This window comes from Myodes glareolus, chromosome 16 (genome assembly GCF_982192425.1).
Source record: "Myodes glareolus chromosome 16, mMyoGla1.1, whole genome shotgun sequence".
NCBI classification, from domain to species: Eukaryota; Metazoa; Chordata; class Mammalia; order Rodentia; family Cricetidae; genus Myodes; species Myodes glareolus.
The window spans coordinates 47,968,172-47,985,689 of NC_142041.1; the positions used below are offsets into that span (position 1 = coordinate 47,968,172).

Consider the following 17,518-nt stretch of genomic DNA (forward strand, 5'->3'; position numbering starts at 1 on the left):
TAAGTGAGAATTGTGAGACAGGAAATTCCTGTACAGATACAAAGTTCCAAAGCTATAAAAGTCTCTACTACAAAAAGAAAACCCCGTGCCTCCCTGCTTTGACATCAAACTGCCCCTTGTGGTTTCAATAATGGCTGCGTTTTTAAGTAAAATATTGGTTGACCAAAAAAAAAAAAATATTGGTTGACTTTTGAGTAAAATCAAATGTTGTAGATGTAACTTGCATATATCCTGAGTTTAAGCTTTGGTTATGAGGCATGCAGTCCGCACTGAAAAAATGTGCAATTCAAGGCATAAATTTAATATTTCTAAGAGAATCATAAATATATATTTTGGGGATCAGTCCTCTGTCTGATATGGGATTGGTGAATTCCCAGGAATCCACAAGGATGACCCCAGCTAAAACCCTAAGCAATAGAGGAAAGGGTTCCCAAATTGGCCTTGTCCTATAGTCAGATTGATGGCTATCTTAAATGTCACTATAGAACCTTTATCCAGCAACTGATGAAAACAGAGGCAGAGACCCACACCAGAGCACTGGGCTGAGCTCACAAAGTTCAGTTGAAGAGTGGTAGGAGTGAGAATATGTGCAAAGAGATCAAGACCATGATGGAGACACCCACTGAAACAGCTTGCTTGGGCTAGTGGGAGCTCACCAACTCCAGCCAGAGACAGGGAGGAGAAAGCATAGGTCCAAACTAGTTTCTCTGAATTTGGGTGACAATTGTATGGCTGGGGCAGACTGAGGGGCCACAGGCAGTGACACCAGGATTTATCCCTACTGCTTGTACTGGCTTTTTGGAATTTATTCTCTTTAGATGGATACCTTGCTCAACCTAGATATAGTACGGAGGGCCTTGGACCTTCCCCAAAGCAATGTGCCTTACCCTCTTGTGGAGTGGATGAGATGTGGGGAAGGAAGTGGAGGAAATGGGAGGAGGGGGGGGAGTGGGAACTTGGATTGGTATGTATAATGAAAAAAGATAGTTTGTTTTCTTTTAAAAAAACATAAATAAGTAAACGAAAGAATTGTAAATAACTGTTTAAAAGATCTCAGATCACAATTCCTGAGTTTGTTCTCATAAATCTTTTAACTGAAAATGTTAAAGGCTTTCCTTAGAAGGACCAGAAATGATTTCTTCTTTGATCCTTGTGTTTAACGGTAAGACCTCAAATCAGGAGGATCTACTGTACACACCAATGTAAAAGGAAATGTTATTTGGCTCATCTGCTGCAAGCTCAGAGAAGAATATGTGACTGACTGTAAAAGTGTTCTTACTGCTTTTTGTTGATTAACTGAAAGTTCTTCCTCGCTCTTTTTTTCTCAACCCAGAGTTGTCATTTATGTTAACTACAGATTTAAAAAAAAAAAACTGTTTTGTGAGTCAGGTGGTGGTGTCACATGCCTGTAATCCCAGAACTCAGAGGCAGGTAATCTCTGTGAGTTTGAGGCCAGCTTGGTCTACAAAGCAAGTTCCAGGATAGCCAGAGCTGTTAACATAGAGAAACCCTGTTTTGAAAAACCAATAAAATAAAAAAGGAAAAAAATTCTTTGGACAATATTAAGTAAATAATAAACAAACTATCGTTCAAGATTACTACAGACTAAATACATTCTTCGTTTGACCGAACAGCTTCCAATACTCTCCATATATTATAAAAGTAGAAATCATTTCTTATATTTAGAGCCATATTATTTTAAAGAAAATCACAGAAGATAATTTTTGTTTAATGTTCTATATTGCGAGTTTCTTTTAGCTTTCTAAAGATTATACAGTGTTAGGATCAACCAACAGCATAGTGATTGGAGCCCTGACCAACACCCTGACTGCCTGGAATAGAAATAATTTACGGGGTCTGCTTTGGAGCAATGGCTAAGATGAATACATTTGTCGTCTGTTTATGGTGACTTAATGAAGGAGGATTGACGTTGCTCATCACTCACTAGTGAAGGTATTTCAACATCAGGGAAATGAAGTGACCCCTTGATTTCCTAGTGCGCCTCTCCTCACCTCTTCATGGCTGATAACTGAGATCATAGAGAGTTCATGGAAAGGCCACAACTTCTCTTTCTGGTTCTGTTTCCACAACTTCTTCTGACCCACACATTCAAATGCATGTCTGTCTTGGTGAGGGTTATCCCAGTGATTAATGCGTGATGCAGACATAGCCCTGGTTGTCTTAATTTCTACAGCGTCGGAAGACACTTCTCGCTGGCAAGCTTGCATTTGTCGTTGGGATACCATTAAGGGAAACCATTAAGAACAGTGCTGGGAGGGCAGAGTGATGAGTGTCCAGCACTGCTCCCATCAACCACCGACCGGCAGTAGTTAGGAATACGATGAAAGAATTTCCAACTAGAAAGGATGACCAAAAACAAAGTAAAAATTAGAGCCCCAACAAGATTAATCACTTTCTGAAATTTTACAGATTGCTTGCTGACTATCCAGGGAGCATACAGAGATGGAGGACCCTTGCTAGTGTGTATTAGATTTGTCCTGATAGACTCCATCACTAGGAAACAGCATTGCACTGTCCCTGATAGACACTGAGCCTGTGTGATACTATTAGATAAATCAGCTTTTTATATTGCTTCTTGTCTTTAATGAGGCCTGATTCTAAGATTCCCCAAAAGGCCTCAAAGAGACTAAGATAACCCAGGAACTGGTTTTGTTTTTCTAAAACATCTTTTCCAGGAATGATCAGGCAAGAATACATGGAACGAAAGGACAGGCTTGCATTGCACCTTCTGAATTGTCCATTGTTCCTTTTGTAATGATGTATTTTAAAAAAAAAAAAGTTGGGAAACGGTTTGGACATGGAGATGAAGTTCCTTTAAGGACAAGATTCTTCTGATCTTGAGAGTTGTTTATACACCAGTATAAACAACTGTATATATACTATACATCAAGGGTAGTATGAAATCTATGAATTGTTAGGGTCTTTTGTTCCTGAAGAGTGAAATGTCTGAAAAATGTTTTGCACTTGCCTTGGTGAGAATGCTACTATTTTAACTGTTTCAGTTCATGGCTACCATCACGGCACCATTCTAAAAGTAATTTCTCCATGAAACCATACAATGTGCCTTTCACTCTTTGTTCATCTCCACAGAATAAAATAACAGATGGAACGGTCTAGTCAGCTGCTCGGCTTCATGGGAGAGTACTTCACTGGCTCTCAGGAGAATTCATGTTTGAACTCTCCACACAAAACATCAAGTTTCCAACAATCTGGGCTTGCAAGGGTTCCCTAGAGACTAATATCAAACATTCCACCACAATTCTCTGTTGCTCGTTTTAGATTATTTTTGATTGATGCCCCAAAGTTATGGCTTTGGTTATTTTAAGATGGTTGAGATGCTTTTTTCTTTTTCGGTAGCATTTTGAGGGGAGGAAAAAAAAATAGCTACTCCTTCAAAATGTGAAGCAGTTCTACTTATAGGGTCTCCATCAAGCGAAGCAACCTGCCTTTGACTTACCATGAGTTTTCTGTTTTTACATGTACTTCGGGTATGATCATAGGCAGCCAGTAGGAGTCTCATTTTGTAGTTAAAAAAAATGGGGGTCAGAAAGACCAAATGACTTCTGTAACAACACATTAAAAGTTTGCACTACAGTGAGTGATTTGCAAGCCAGCATTCCTCGTATGTCTTGGTTACAAGGGGAAAAAAAATCAAATAAAAAACTGCAGATAGGTTTGCCCATTCTCAGAACCAGAGAAAAACATGAAAGAAAACCTAAAGCGAGAACTTACTTACCAGTTTTTCTAACTTTTTCATGGGCTTTTAGTGTGTGTGTGTGTGTGTGTGTGTGTGTGTGTGTGTGTGTATACACATGTGTATGATATGTGTTTGTACTGACAAGCCAAAAGTACATGAAGATGTCAGAGGACAAGTTTGTGGAGGCTTTTCTGTCCTCCTGCCTTTATGTGGGTCCGGGGATCAGACTCAGGTCATAAACTTTGCATGGCCTTTCACTGCTGAGGCCCCTGCACAGACCTAAATAAAGTACATATATGTGAATTGTTCTGCTTAAGAGCACGTTTGTTTCTCTGCCCTAGTGAGGATAAATTTGAAAGGTTTACTTTTCTCACGAATCACATATAACTCTCCTAAATCTTGCCAAATGAAGCAGCTCATCAACACTGACAACACTTGTACTGGACCTGGTAGCATTAACCTTGCTATTCTGGCCTACTCATGGAGTCTCCAAGGTCAGCTGTGCAGGCCTCATGACAGAGAACTAAAATGTAACTATGCGGAAAATTTCTCACTGGAGCTCATCTGTGTCCCTAAGTTGAGGGAAAAAAGTCTTTTAAATGTAATAATGTGCTTCTGCTGTTTTATTAAAATAACTTTATCAGTCATTGTCCAAAGCCATTAGCCACCCTTGTAGGGGCAGCGGAAGAACCATCCCTGCCCTATCAGACCTTGAGGGCTCGGCCTTCTATTCTCTAGTCTTGGTTGTTGAGCCTGTGCTTTACCTGGTGCACACATCACTATATGAATCAGTACAACATCAGATAGAATCCTCTTTACATTTTTGCCTTTCTCACTACTTGTCCTAGACTCCAGCTTTTTAGTCAGCTGCAATATAGCTGGTGAGACCCTACAATGCCTTCTGACATGTACAGATGAAGAGAAAGGCTTATCCCAGGGAGAGACACTGGAAAAAAAGAAATGTGTGGTGAATAGGAGTGTAACTATGAACACAGGAGACATTTCTGTCCTGAGAGAATAAAACACTTCACACAGAGTGGAATTTTAACTGAACCACGATCAGGGCAGCAAACCATCAGGTTGGACGAATCAAGGACTGCTATACATACTTTGTTTTACTTTTTCATCAGAGACACAGGAGGGAAGCGCATCCCAGAGAGTCATGTACAGAAGTTCAAAGGCTTGAGGACATAGTGTATCTGGAGAGGAGGGAATCATGGGAGGTAGATAGAAAGGGTGAGAGATCATAAGAAAATGGCATACTGTAGTCAAGGATGTCTATGCTGTGCGAGTTTCCACTTTATGATAAAGAAAATCTGTGAAAATAAAATATAACGCAGGGAAGAAGATCTGAATCTGAGCCACCTTCTTTGGGCATTGTGGAAGACATTCTTGAGCTCTCGGGGAAAACTGCTCTTTCCAGCAGAGAGAGAACACATGTGCAAACTGTTTGGCTTTATTTGGGAGAGTACAGTCTGAAAGGAGGCAGAGAAAATATGAGAGCACCTGAAACATGTGCCTCAGCAAGCACAGTGTGTCCTTAATTACGCAGTGTAGACGGTTTCTGCGCTTTGCAGGGAGTAGTGCACGCTGCCCCCTGATCAGTGCGGCCTCAGCATGCTCTTGGCTGTTCATTAACACCTGCCTGCCCTCCCAGCAGGTTTTCAAAATTAAAACGCTAAATGAGAAAAGGACAAGTCAATCAAATGAAGGACAATTTAAATTCACGGTCTTCGTCTAGTCTCCTTCCCCAAGTTTCATACACAAAGTACACTTCAGAGGTCAGAAATTTTTACTAACGTTTTCCAAGAACATTGTAATATTGTTTACATTGTTCTTTTTTGAGTCATGTGTATTCCTAAATAAACGAATCCATGAAAGACCTTAGTGGGCAACTAGAAAAGTTCAGCCACAGCCCCAGAAACCATTCTGAGAAAAGAAAAAAAAGAAAAAAACAAAAAGAAATGAAAATTAAGCCAGAAATCCTAGCAGAATCTAAGAAGTGCATATGTTTGCATCTATACACAAGTAAGTTATGAGCAACGTATGGACCATGCGTTAGAGAAAAAAGCCTTCCTATATACCATTTGCTGTGCGTTATCTATATAAGGCATGCAATCACTATGATTATTTTAAACAGCATTACTCCCTCCTTACCTTCCACATGGTAAATGTGAATCTATAATCAAATCAATGGGGTTAACTTCTAATTGAGTTTCTAATAAAGGATATATGATAATTCAATGCTGTCAGCGAGAACAAATGGAATACTATTCCTTAAAAACATAACTGCACAGTGCTATTGGTAAAATCCAAAGGTTCAAATTGATTTCAACTCCACCACAAAAAGGTAAAAGCTTTCTTGCTTTATAATCTTGTATCTCTGATTTTAAAAAGGAGCACACATGTATATACATAATAGTCCTCGGTTTGTAGGACACTGCATTAGTTAACATTTTACATATTGGAATTAAGTTCTTTGCACAGTTCTTGTGTACCTCAGTATTAAGAGATTAGAGGGGGCTTCTACAGAGAAGAGAGAGGAGGTATGGTAAAGAGAGCAGAGGAGAAGGAACGCGGAGACGGGAGGAGAGAGCATCTTGTTTCTCTTCCTGTCTTGGCATCTACAACTATCCTTTCAGTAGTTGATTCCTGTGGTCGTCAACAAACTTCTCCCCATCTTCTCTGTTCTCATGACACCACCTGAGAGCCAAGAGCATACAAAGCCCTTCCCAAGTTATATTCCGTTCATCTAGATCATTGCCACTGCTGATATATAGAGTAGACAGAAAGCTTAGAATTCCTATTTCTAAGGAGGAAGAGAAATCTGCTGTTTTAAAGAAAGATAAAGATTACATGTACAGAAAGGAATATAATATGTGTAGAAAATACAAAAATAACAAATCAGCTTTAAGAAGTAGAATTCATTGTTTATTCAAAGTATTTTCTCTAACTTCTCTATCCTCTTTCAATATCAAACGTTAAATTTAAACTGAACTCTGATGCTATATATTTATCGCCACCACACTCTTAAAAATTGTTTCATCAAATTGTGTGTGCATGCATGCATTGGTGCTTGTGAGTGTGTACATGCATGTGTGTGTGTGCATGTATGCATGCATGTGTGTGTGTGTGTTTCCTGATGACTGCATTTGACTAGTTGAAACTTATGTGAGTGACACATTATTTATGGAATCTTTGCTACTTGCCTGTTTTACAGAATGAAAGTTTGGTTGGGGAGGATATCTGGCCTCATCTGATTTTACTCCCATATGGTAAGATGGCATAGAAACATATATTTATTTATTTGTCCTTTTGTCCTTCATGAACACTCAGTCTGTGTTTTGATATATGGATAGTATATTGTACTGAGCATACATATATAATTGTTATTATTTATCTATTGGTATAGTAGAGCTTGCTGAACTCTTTCAGTAGCTGTGAATTAAACTGAGAATGTTTCCAAGTAGTACTCTTGGCTCTCCTCTAATACATTTTTGGGGTCTGTCTTCAGCTGGCCACCTTTCCTCCATGATGAGTTTGTAGGACTCCTTTATATATACATCCAGATGTGAACTCTCACTGGATAAGCAGCTTGCAAGACCTTCTTTGATTCTGTGATTTATTTTCACTAATTTGACTTCTTGTCAAACAGCAGTTCTTACATGTAACTTAACAAGGATTCCATGAATGTACTTTTTCCATTTTAAGAGCATTTTCTTATTGACATGTTCATAAGACAGTCTGTATCATCACAGTTTCTGTTTCTCCTACCTTATAGTCTGGCAGAAATGATATTTTCACATGAAGGGAAATAGTATTCATCTAATTTTCACCTAATTTCCTGTTTTTTTTTTTTACTTGCCCCAGGGCCTTTTCTGAAAAAAAAAAACATTTTGTTCCTTGTCACTCATCTTAGTTAATAGACCTTTCCAACTTGTTGTAACACTGTTTCTGGTCACATGTCCGTATGTGCAGGGTTAATTTCTGAGGCCCCCCCTCCAAGGATCTGTGCTAACACAGTGTTTGTGTCACACTGTGGGCTGCAGTTGCTCCGCACTGGCCTTCCATCGGACTCTGGAAGCATTCCCATCTTGCTCTTGATTGAATGTGATTTGATCTTCTTGGGCTTCATGTTCCTATGTGGGTTTTAGAACAAGTTCATGAGTTCCATCAAAAATAGCCCAACACTGTTCTAGTTTGACCAGCACAGCAGGTAGAGAAAAAGCCACAGATTCAGAACAATGGAGCTTCAACTCCACGGATATCTTATAGACTTCCATTTTTGGAGGGTTTCTTTATAATCTCTCAAAGCTTTTATAACTTTTTGTGTAATGGTTCAATAAGTGAGAAGTTATGATGCTTCGAAATCACTTTTGATAATTTTACTCTTTATTGCTGTTGAATGATAATAGAATAAAATTTTCACCTACACATTTTGTCCATTCTGATAACCTGAAGAAATACTAGAATACTTAATTCCCCATTTTGCTGTCATTGTTCTTGTTTTCCTTTTCTTGCATTGATGCAGTTTATGATTTATGATGAAGCTGAATAGAAGGACCTGCCGCAGGCATTCTTAGCTAATTTCTGTTCTTTCTCCCCTACTCGCAGGGCCCCCTTTTACTTTTCTGGTTTCTGCCATTCCTCCAGTTTATATACTCACACCTGAATTGGAGCTAAGATTGACAAAACAATATGCCATGCTTTTTTGGAAAAATTCCAGTTAGATTTTGATTGGAGTGGTTTTAAACCAAACTTTGAATCCCAATAACTATTAGTTTGTCTTGTAAAACTGAAGTTTGTTTGCTTGTGAGATACAAACAAACAATCATCAGTTTTACAAGACAAATTAAGACATAGTCAATGTCTTTCTTTCCAAGACTCTCTTTGCCCTTCATTTTTTTCTATCTTTGGAACTTTTCAGGCCTGGAATGACAGAAAAATCCTCATAATTGTGTGTGTGTGTGTGTGTGTGTGTGTGTGTGTGTGTGTGTGTGTTCAAGTCAAATCCTTGGCACTACTAACCAAATTTCATTGTTGACCTTACTCTTTTAAGCCAAAACCCAAAGGAAGACCTCAGGAGAAGTCAGTCCTCACTAGTTGTCATGGTCACCATAGCTGGGAAGACTTCTGTGAGGAAGTGGCTTCTCCTGAGCTTCTTCCTTGTACTAGCTTGCTGATTTCTTACTGTTTGTAACTCTGACTTTTTATTTTGACAGGTCCGAGATGCATTTTATGCATGCAATTTTCCAAATTTTCAACAATGATCACCTTTGCAATTAAGTTTTAGCTCTGAAATATGGCATCAACTAGTATTAAAGGAAAACTATCTTGGTGGTACCTTTTTGCCCCTATTGAAGTTGTCCTTAACCTGCACTAACTGTGTTCCCTTGTAAGGCTCTTAGTTCCTTTGTCTATGGCAATACAGTGGCTTTCCCTGCCTGCTTTGTTCCCTTCACACTTTGCAGCTTGTGTTTATCCACAAGCCTTTTACCTTTTCTCATTTTCTGTGCTGCAACTTTTTCTGATAGACTCCATCCACTTTCTTAATGCCGGCTTCCCCGTCCCCCAGCCAGCATCAAATGGCTCAGCTATGACAAAAGCCAAACTTGCTTTAGGGCAACACTCTTTAGGGCAACACTCTAAGTTTGTAGACAGGCAGCCTGATGTCTCTCAAGTTCCAGTTGTTCAAAAATCAGTTCACATCAATTTGAATTAATGTTGCCTCTCAATTAGTTTTCTTCCATGCCCCATCTTCTGTAACACACTAATCCTGGAAGGACCCAGGTGTGAAATCTCAGGATGGTTCTTTCTGACTCCTCAAGACATGGTGAGGTCCTACTGCATTGTGACTCACCTTCACATGCCTCGCTTTCTCCTCTTCTGAGTCAGATGGGCATCACCTCCAGCCTGAGCACTACAAATGCTCCCATCCCTCCCTAACTGCCACCTGTGCTCTCATTCATCCCCCATGCTTCCCAGAATCCCAGAAGTAGTACATGAATGTGCTACTGCATTACTTCTCCCAATCTCTAAAATCCTGTCTCACCCTCTCCTGTCCTCCATTTGATCAGACTGCACATTTGGCAGGGTACGGCACATAGTCTGTGTGTGTGATAACTCTAGCCATTACTTCAATAATGGAATTGATGAATGACACATTTCTCAGAACATATCCCTGCCTGTAACAAGATACGATTATGTAAATCATACATATGATTTATGCCACTTGGCATTCATTTCTTGTTCTTGTCTAAAAATGCCTCGTATCTACAAGTGTGCTTCCCAATTGTGTTAGCCCTTCCCCGTAATCTCAAAGACAGAGAAGTTTATGCAGGTATTGGGCTGCGGATTCTAAAAGGTACAGATTTGAGTTTCTACATCCTGCATTTCATCATCCAAGTGATCTGGGCTCCAGAAAATAGTTTCTTCACTTGCCAAATGAGGAAAATTTATAATCGGCTTTGGGGCTTTGGGCTATTGTAGTGAAGATGTAAAGAACCTATGTGCATTTGTTAAAATAGTATGCAGCTCTCAGGAAACTCCATGGAGTATAATGCACCATTGCTACACCAAGGATGGCACTGTTCATGTCAATTCTATCCTACAATTTATAAGTCAGTTCCCTACCCCCCGCCAATTGTTGCCTCTAGCTCCACCATTACTACTGCCATTCACAGCCAAAAGCTACTTATAGCACCTGGAAATCTTGACTGTAGGCATCCAGAATGGGCGGTGATCATTCATTGCTCCCACACCACTTGCAAACATAAACCATATTATGTGATACTATTGCTAGGCTCACTCCAGATAGAGAATCTACAGAAAGAATATGACCGAAGCCAAATTTTATGAACCAGTTAGTTTATTCAGGTTTCTTACAAGAGTATGAGTGAGAACTTACTTACAGGAGCAGAAATGACTTAAGAGAGCTGCATCTCCAAAGCCTACTTGAGCCACATCTCAGGAAAGCTGGGACCCTGAAATGCACTGCACAATTTGAGGGCAGCTATAGGTGAAAGTGTGTCTTCCAGGGAGCTGGGCTCCTCCGAGCCTCTTCCAGGCAACGTAGATCATCTGAGAGTCTTTCCAATTTGGAGATGAAGGGATCTATAGAATCTGTTTTGTTTTTGTTTTTTTTTTCTGAGACATAAAGAGGTGTCATAGTTATTTGCTTCAGGAGTTTTGAAGCAACTCCCTTGTAGCTCCCTTGTACAATGAAAATTATCAACTCAGGAAATCGCTATATAACCACGAAGTAGGGACAATTTTTTCATTATATATCTTCCCTCCAGTTTTCTGGTTAGCAGGGCTAAGGGAACTTCCTGAACACTCACTCACTGGAAGAAGATCCAGGAAAATGTTTCTACCTAGAAGAAAAATAGAGCCAAGGTTTGCAAACTATAATACACCAATTACACACACGCAGATGCAGCTTCTCCGAGTAGTTCCTGAACCTTTGAGGAAAATAACTGCTCTGTCTTCTTCGGCGAGGAGGTAATTTTCAGCTGTCACTGGACACCCTGTGAGGAATGACAAATACTTCTCTTCGGTCTCCATCCCTAGAAACTCTGATTAGGGTTAAGAAGGTACTTCGGATATTTAAAACTTGGTCGCATATAGAGCACTACTCTAATTTCTACAGTGTTTCATTTCTCTTTGCTGCCTCTGAACTTCATTCGGATGCTTGTGAAGTGTCCTCACCCCTTCAGTGATTATGTGTATGTTCCCTGCCAATGTGGTGTGAGTTTCATGTGTTTTGTATGGCCTTTGCAACATCTAGCTGTTTACCGTGCAAATAAAACATACTTTACATATTTATTGAATTCATGGATAAATGGAAATGCGTAAATGCTTTGTGAGCCTATGAAGGACCTCAGGGAGGATCTCGCTGCCCTCCTCCTTTGCATGCACTGTCAAGTATACCTGTGGCAGATCTCTTGGTTCTACTCAGCAGAGTGAAATCTAAGTAGATGTGCTGTTCACAGCCTTAGCCGTCTCATCAGTATCCCACCATGAAATGAACTTGACAAAAAATAGTCTTCGTTTAAAAATAGCACCCAGTTAACAGCACCCTCAGCCAGGGAACTCACATATTTTTATACACAAATTTAAAATCTAAAAGAAGACTAAGGAAAATGAAACCTTGTTTGTCTTCCCATACCGTGGTGGTACATCATTTGACATCATTTGACTTCTGAACCCATTTTCAAAACCTATAGTGGGGTAATGATAAAAATATTGGACTGGTTTCAAGTCAACTGTGGCATAAATTTAGAAGTTTGACACAGATGTCTCAATTGTGTGCCACATATGGCTGGCTGGCAGTGCACACCTGTAGGTGTGAACTTGATCCGTGAAATAATCAGACTACCTTAAAGGATAAACAATTATATTTTTATTTATTGTAAGGGGAAACTCACGTCACAGGCTCTGTTCAATTGACGCAGAACAAAGACAGGGCACCTGGTCTGTACACACGTTTTTCTCTCTGAGTCCCAGAAAGCCACACCTCATCCTTGGATCCACCTCTTAAAGATAATTGGCTAACAAGGTTTCCCCATCATCTCCCCCTTTTGTCTAAACAAGAAAAATCTAAATCCAATACAAAACTATATACAATAGGAACAGATAACTAATATAAAATTACAAACAACATAAGTAACATTAAGCAAGAAACACACGATAAATGTCTTAATAAACATTTTGTTTCAAGGAGTCTAAATCTTGCATCGGAAATAAGCTTTGCTAAACCATGAGAGGAAGGTAACTACAACTATCTTCAACCCAATCGAAGGCCTGAGAAGGGAATAATATTACTTGAGCAGGCAGGAAGTGCAATCAACCAGCTTCCAAAGCAAGCACTATATGACAGAGACAATTGGCTACCAGAACAATCACCCAAAGTCTCTTTTGCAATGTTGAAGCAACCAACTTTGGCTAAGGCCTAACATAGCTGACAGACCATTTTCAGAAGCAGGAAATTTTTCAGAACCATCTTACCCTGTCTTGGCAAGGTTTGGCAGCACTTTTTCTTGTGTCCTGCTTACTCACACTTTGTCAGTGGTCGAGGCATGGGCAGTTCCTTGCCCAAAGGCCAATTATGCTAAGAAGAAAACAAACTCTGAGTACAGTGTCTTTGGTGCACAACATTCTCTCAGGAATAGATTGGTGCTGTCAGAAGTAATCATGTCTCATATCAACAGAACCCTAAGTTATTTAAATGACATGTTCTAGATCCTTGAAATGGTTGAAGATTACCTCTCTAGGCAGAATACAATCTCTATGTATCTAAGAACCTAATCAATCTGACTACATGTATAACAAATGTAAACAACTATTGACCTATAATATTTAATACCTGTATAACTTAAAGGCTAAGACGTCATGTCAGAATATTAAATAATCTGTAAACAAATGTGCAGCAAATGAGGACAATGGGCTCAGAACATAAACGATGAATAAGTATCATGATCAGAGGTAGAAATAATATATAATGCAATATGAAAATATAGCCTAAAAGTTGTATCAATATACAAAATGTCCTAAACAGAGGTAGAAAAATGCACGTATACAATCTGACAGAATGACTTTTCATAGGTGTACAAATATTGTAAACAGAAATAACAAATATAATTTGAACTTGTATCAATATACAAAAACTATACCAATGTAAATTATCCATAAATAATAGCTCACAAGTATTCACTCTATTACCCACTATTGTTATCCCTTTTTTTTAAACCTATATAGTTTCCACCCAACCCTCTACCTGATACAAGTAATAACCAACAACCCTTAAATGCTTTTCCCAACCCTGAGGACAAACTTTTTCGGGAGAGGAGGCGTCATCCTCTAGAATTGTTTCCAGCTGTCATAGGGGCGATGTTCTCTTTATGGGATCCTGAAAAGTAAAGTGATGGTTAAGTTTCAACATTTCTGTCTAGTATAGTTGCAAATGATTTTTCAAAGTTCTTCTTTGGAGTTCTGGTCAGAACATCATGAGGAGGTGAACCATTTCAGCAGCTGGTTACCAAAAACCAGTCTTATAGCAGCGCTAACAGCATCATGATGTCATCTCAACCAGGTGGAGTTGTTGCTGTGGGGCTCCATTTTCTACCTGGAAACTTCAAAGATTACTGCAGGAAAAGGATCTGTCTATTGTTCATCGAAGAAAACTTAAACATTATTCATATAAACATATAATCCATGAAGAATATGATATAGACAAAATAGACATGAAGAAAGAAAAATTTTCTAAAGTCTTCCTTCTGTCCCACACCAGATGGTTCCCAATATGAAACCAAAACTCTAAATGTTTCTTTAAAAAAAAAAAATTTAGATTTAGAGACATACAGAGCCATTGTCCAACTCCAAAGCCAGCTCAATATATTCATATGTGTGTGTGTGTGTGTGTGTGTGTGTGTGTGTGTGTGTATTAATCACCTGACCTGACCTCATAAATCATATTCCTTTTTCTTGATGATCCTCATTGGATAGTTATTTTTTCTTCTGTCAGCATCCAAACATCCAGGGTCTCTTGAATTTTTGAAGAGTGTATTTTCCTGTAAAGATAAGAGCAGAACCCTGCCCCAACTCTATATGGTTTCCTTACCACCTATATGGTTGTCACCATTGTGGATGAGCTGTCATTTCTCTTTTCCAAGATGTTTCTCCTCTTCAAATCAAACCTTTATTAATTTTAATGGTATCCTTAGTTTGTCTTCTTCTGTGGAAACAAGAGCAAAACCCCTTTCCCAACATAGCACATCTGGTTTCCATTGTGAGGTCAACACATCCTTGAAATACACTGGTGAATTCAATTCAGAAGTTTTTTTCTTTATCCAATGTCTCTCTGCTGCTGTTGTTCCTTTCTCATTAGTGTTAAGAAAATTCAAGGTTAATAAAGCATTATGCAATCTATTTTGGGGGTATTTTTCATCCCTGTTTGTTTGTTCAGCATATCCTTTATAGTTCAATTTGACCTTTCTATAACTGCCTGATCTGTAGGATTATTTGGTATACCTGTAATGTGCTTTATATTATAATAGGCAAGAAAACGTTTCATTTTCTTAGATACATATACTGGACCATTGTCTGTCTTTATTTGTGCAGGAATGCCCATGATACTATAACTTCTAATAAATGTGTGATTACTGAATCAGCCTTTTCCGAGCTCAAGGCAGTTGCCCATTGAAAACCTGAATGCATGTCTGTGGTGTGGTGCACATATTTTAATTTACCAAATTCCATAAAGTGAAACACATCCATCTGCCAGATTTCATTCCTTTGAGTACCCTTAGGGTTACTCCCTGCAAGCCACAATGTTTGGTTATAGAAAGAGCAAGTAGGACACCTCTTTATAATCTCCTTAGCTTGTTACCATGTAATAGGAAATTCTTTCTTTAAACCTTTGCTATTGACATGATTATTTTAATGAAATTCAGAGGCCTGCAACACAATTCCAATCAATAACTGATCAATTTCTGTGTTACCATGTAATAGAGGACCTGGCAGACCCATATAGGATTGAATATGTGTTATGTATATAGGTCAAAGCCTATTCCTGATTATGTCTTGCACCTGAATGAATAATGAAGTCAATTTTGTATCATCTGGTATAAATTTAGTGGTTTTAATATGCAAAACAACTCTTTTTGCATATTGTGAATCAGTAACTATATTGAGAGGTTCTTTAAAATCCCTTAGTACCATAAGAATAGCATATAATTCTGCCTTCTGGACAGAATTATAAGGGCTTCGTTCCACCTTACTTAAATCTTCTGATTTGTAACCTGCCTTCTCTGATTTTTTGCATCAGTATAAAATGTATTAGCTCCAGTTATCCAAGAAGTATTCTTTATAAGGTTAAGTCTATTCCTTTTGGGATAATTGTTATTAATTTCTTCCAAAAACTTAGCACAAGCTCTTTGTCATGGTTTATTGTCTTCCCATAACTTTTTTATTTCATCAGTAGTGAAAGTCACTATAATCTCTTCTGGATCTATACCTGCTAATTGATGAAGTCTCAATTTACCTTTTATAATTAATTTAGAGACCTTTTCCACTTAAGTTTTTAATTTTTTTTACTTGGTTTATGTGGTAAAAAGTTCCATTCTAATATCATCCCTCCACATTAAAATTCCTATAGGGGAAATTTTAATATGAATAGTCATATTCCCTAGTCTAGGCAATATGACTAGAATACAATTAAGATTTGGATTCACCTATCCACAGGTGCCTCCTGTGATTTCTCCTCAACAATTGACAATTCTTTTTTCACTTCAGCTGTTAATTTTGTGGGACTATTCAAGTCCTTATTACCATCTAAGGTTTTGTTTAAATGAATTATTAGATCAGGTGTTATCCCAACAGCCGGTCATAGACTGGAAATGTCTCCTAATAATCTTTGAAAGTCATTAAAGTCTATAACTGGTCTCTTCTAACTTTTGTGCCTTTTGTGTTTTAATTTTCTGTAACCCTATTTTGTAACCTAGGTAATTAACAGAATCTCTTCTTTGAATCTCTTCAGGAGCAATTTGTAATCCCCATTTAGTCAAAATTTTATTTCTTCAAACATCCTTTCTAAAGTATCTGCATTTGAATCAGATAACAAAATGTCATCCATGTAATGGTAGATTATAGACTTAGGAAATTGCTTACGTATTATCTCCAATGGCTGACTTACAAAGTATTGGCACAGGATGGGGCTTTTGAGCGTTCCCTATGGGAGGATGGTTGATCATGACCTAGGGGACAGGTCAGTAACACTAATAGTTCTTCAGGTTCCTAATCAAAAATCAGGTTTGCTCTAGCATTTAAAATCTTTGAAAGAAACACTCCTAGTGTCTTTGGCAATTAGTACTAGGAAAGGGTACTCCGCTCCTCCACCCTTTGGACAAGGATTACAAACTGGCTGTTTATCTTGTGCATGAACACAATTCTCCTATTAAAAACATGTTAATTCCATAGACAGAGAAAGGAAGAAAATACAAAATAGTGCCTAGAAAAAAAGTGTGTGGGGGGTAAAAGTTCATTAAAAGATTCATCTTTTTATCTAACCTCACCCCATTTAGTCAGAGGCCCCAAAACTCTAAAATTTCGAGGTTTTCCTGTATGCTTTATCTACCCCAGTAAGAATTCTAAGAATCCTTTCTCAAGTATTCCCTATCCAGGAGGGAACCCACACTTAGTGGTGGTCCTGTGTGCATTTTAAACTGAATGCATATTCACAATGAAAACGACATTCCCATACTAAGTGAAAGACCTTAAAAGTACCATATCTACTGTGGAGATTAAACACTTGATCACTGTAAATGTAATTTAAAATGTATTTTCTATCATTTCAGGGAAATCAGATCTATTTTCTGGCTGTTTTCAGAGCCCTTTGAATATGTTTGTACTCACTAGGAATGGACATTTCTGTGAAATTAATCAAATAGGGAATTCAATGTTCCTTACGATAATTTTGGCCATATCCCATTGGGAGTTTTCTAGTCCGAGTTTGTATCTTTGCTGGGAAAGACCCCTGTGTTCCAGATCCTCATTCTTTCCCTACTTAGCTGTAAGAGTGATGAGTGGAGTCAATACACACGGAACTAATGACAGTGCGAATTTGACAAGAAACTCTGCTGCAGGCTTCATTACTAAAATAAAAAAAAATACTTGAGGATAGAACTTTACATGAATTAGATACAAATCAGTGTCAAAATATTCTAAGGCACCATATTAATTTCCTGATCTTCCGTCTTTTTAAATAAAAGAAATCTAAATTGGAGAATAAGAAAACATTTCAAC

The 17,518-nt window shown here is 38.3% G+C and overlaps 1 protein-coding gene across 7 annotated transcripts in view; it reads left to right on the forward strand.

Moving 5' to 3' along the window:
- The window catches only part of Fhl5 (four and a half LIM domains 5), a 43,787-nt gene that overhangs the window by 8,817 nt on the left and 17,452 nt on the right, over positions 1–17,518 (forward strand). For 3 of the 7 annotated variants that reach the window (XM_048420595.3, XM_048420594.3, XM_085677281.2), the window contains one exon: positions 6,939–6,993. The exons of 3 other annotated variants lie outside the window; for them this stretch is intronic. In XM_048420595.3, the coding sequence (XP_048276552.1) occupies positions 6,991–6,993 (3 nt within the window). In that variant the 5' untranslated portion in view covers positions 6,939–6,990. Of the gene's footprint in view, positions 1–1,796; positions 1,954–6,938; positions 6,994–17,518 lie in introns of those variants that run through there. One more of the 7 variants, XM_085677283.2, reaches the window with a different exon arrangement.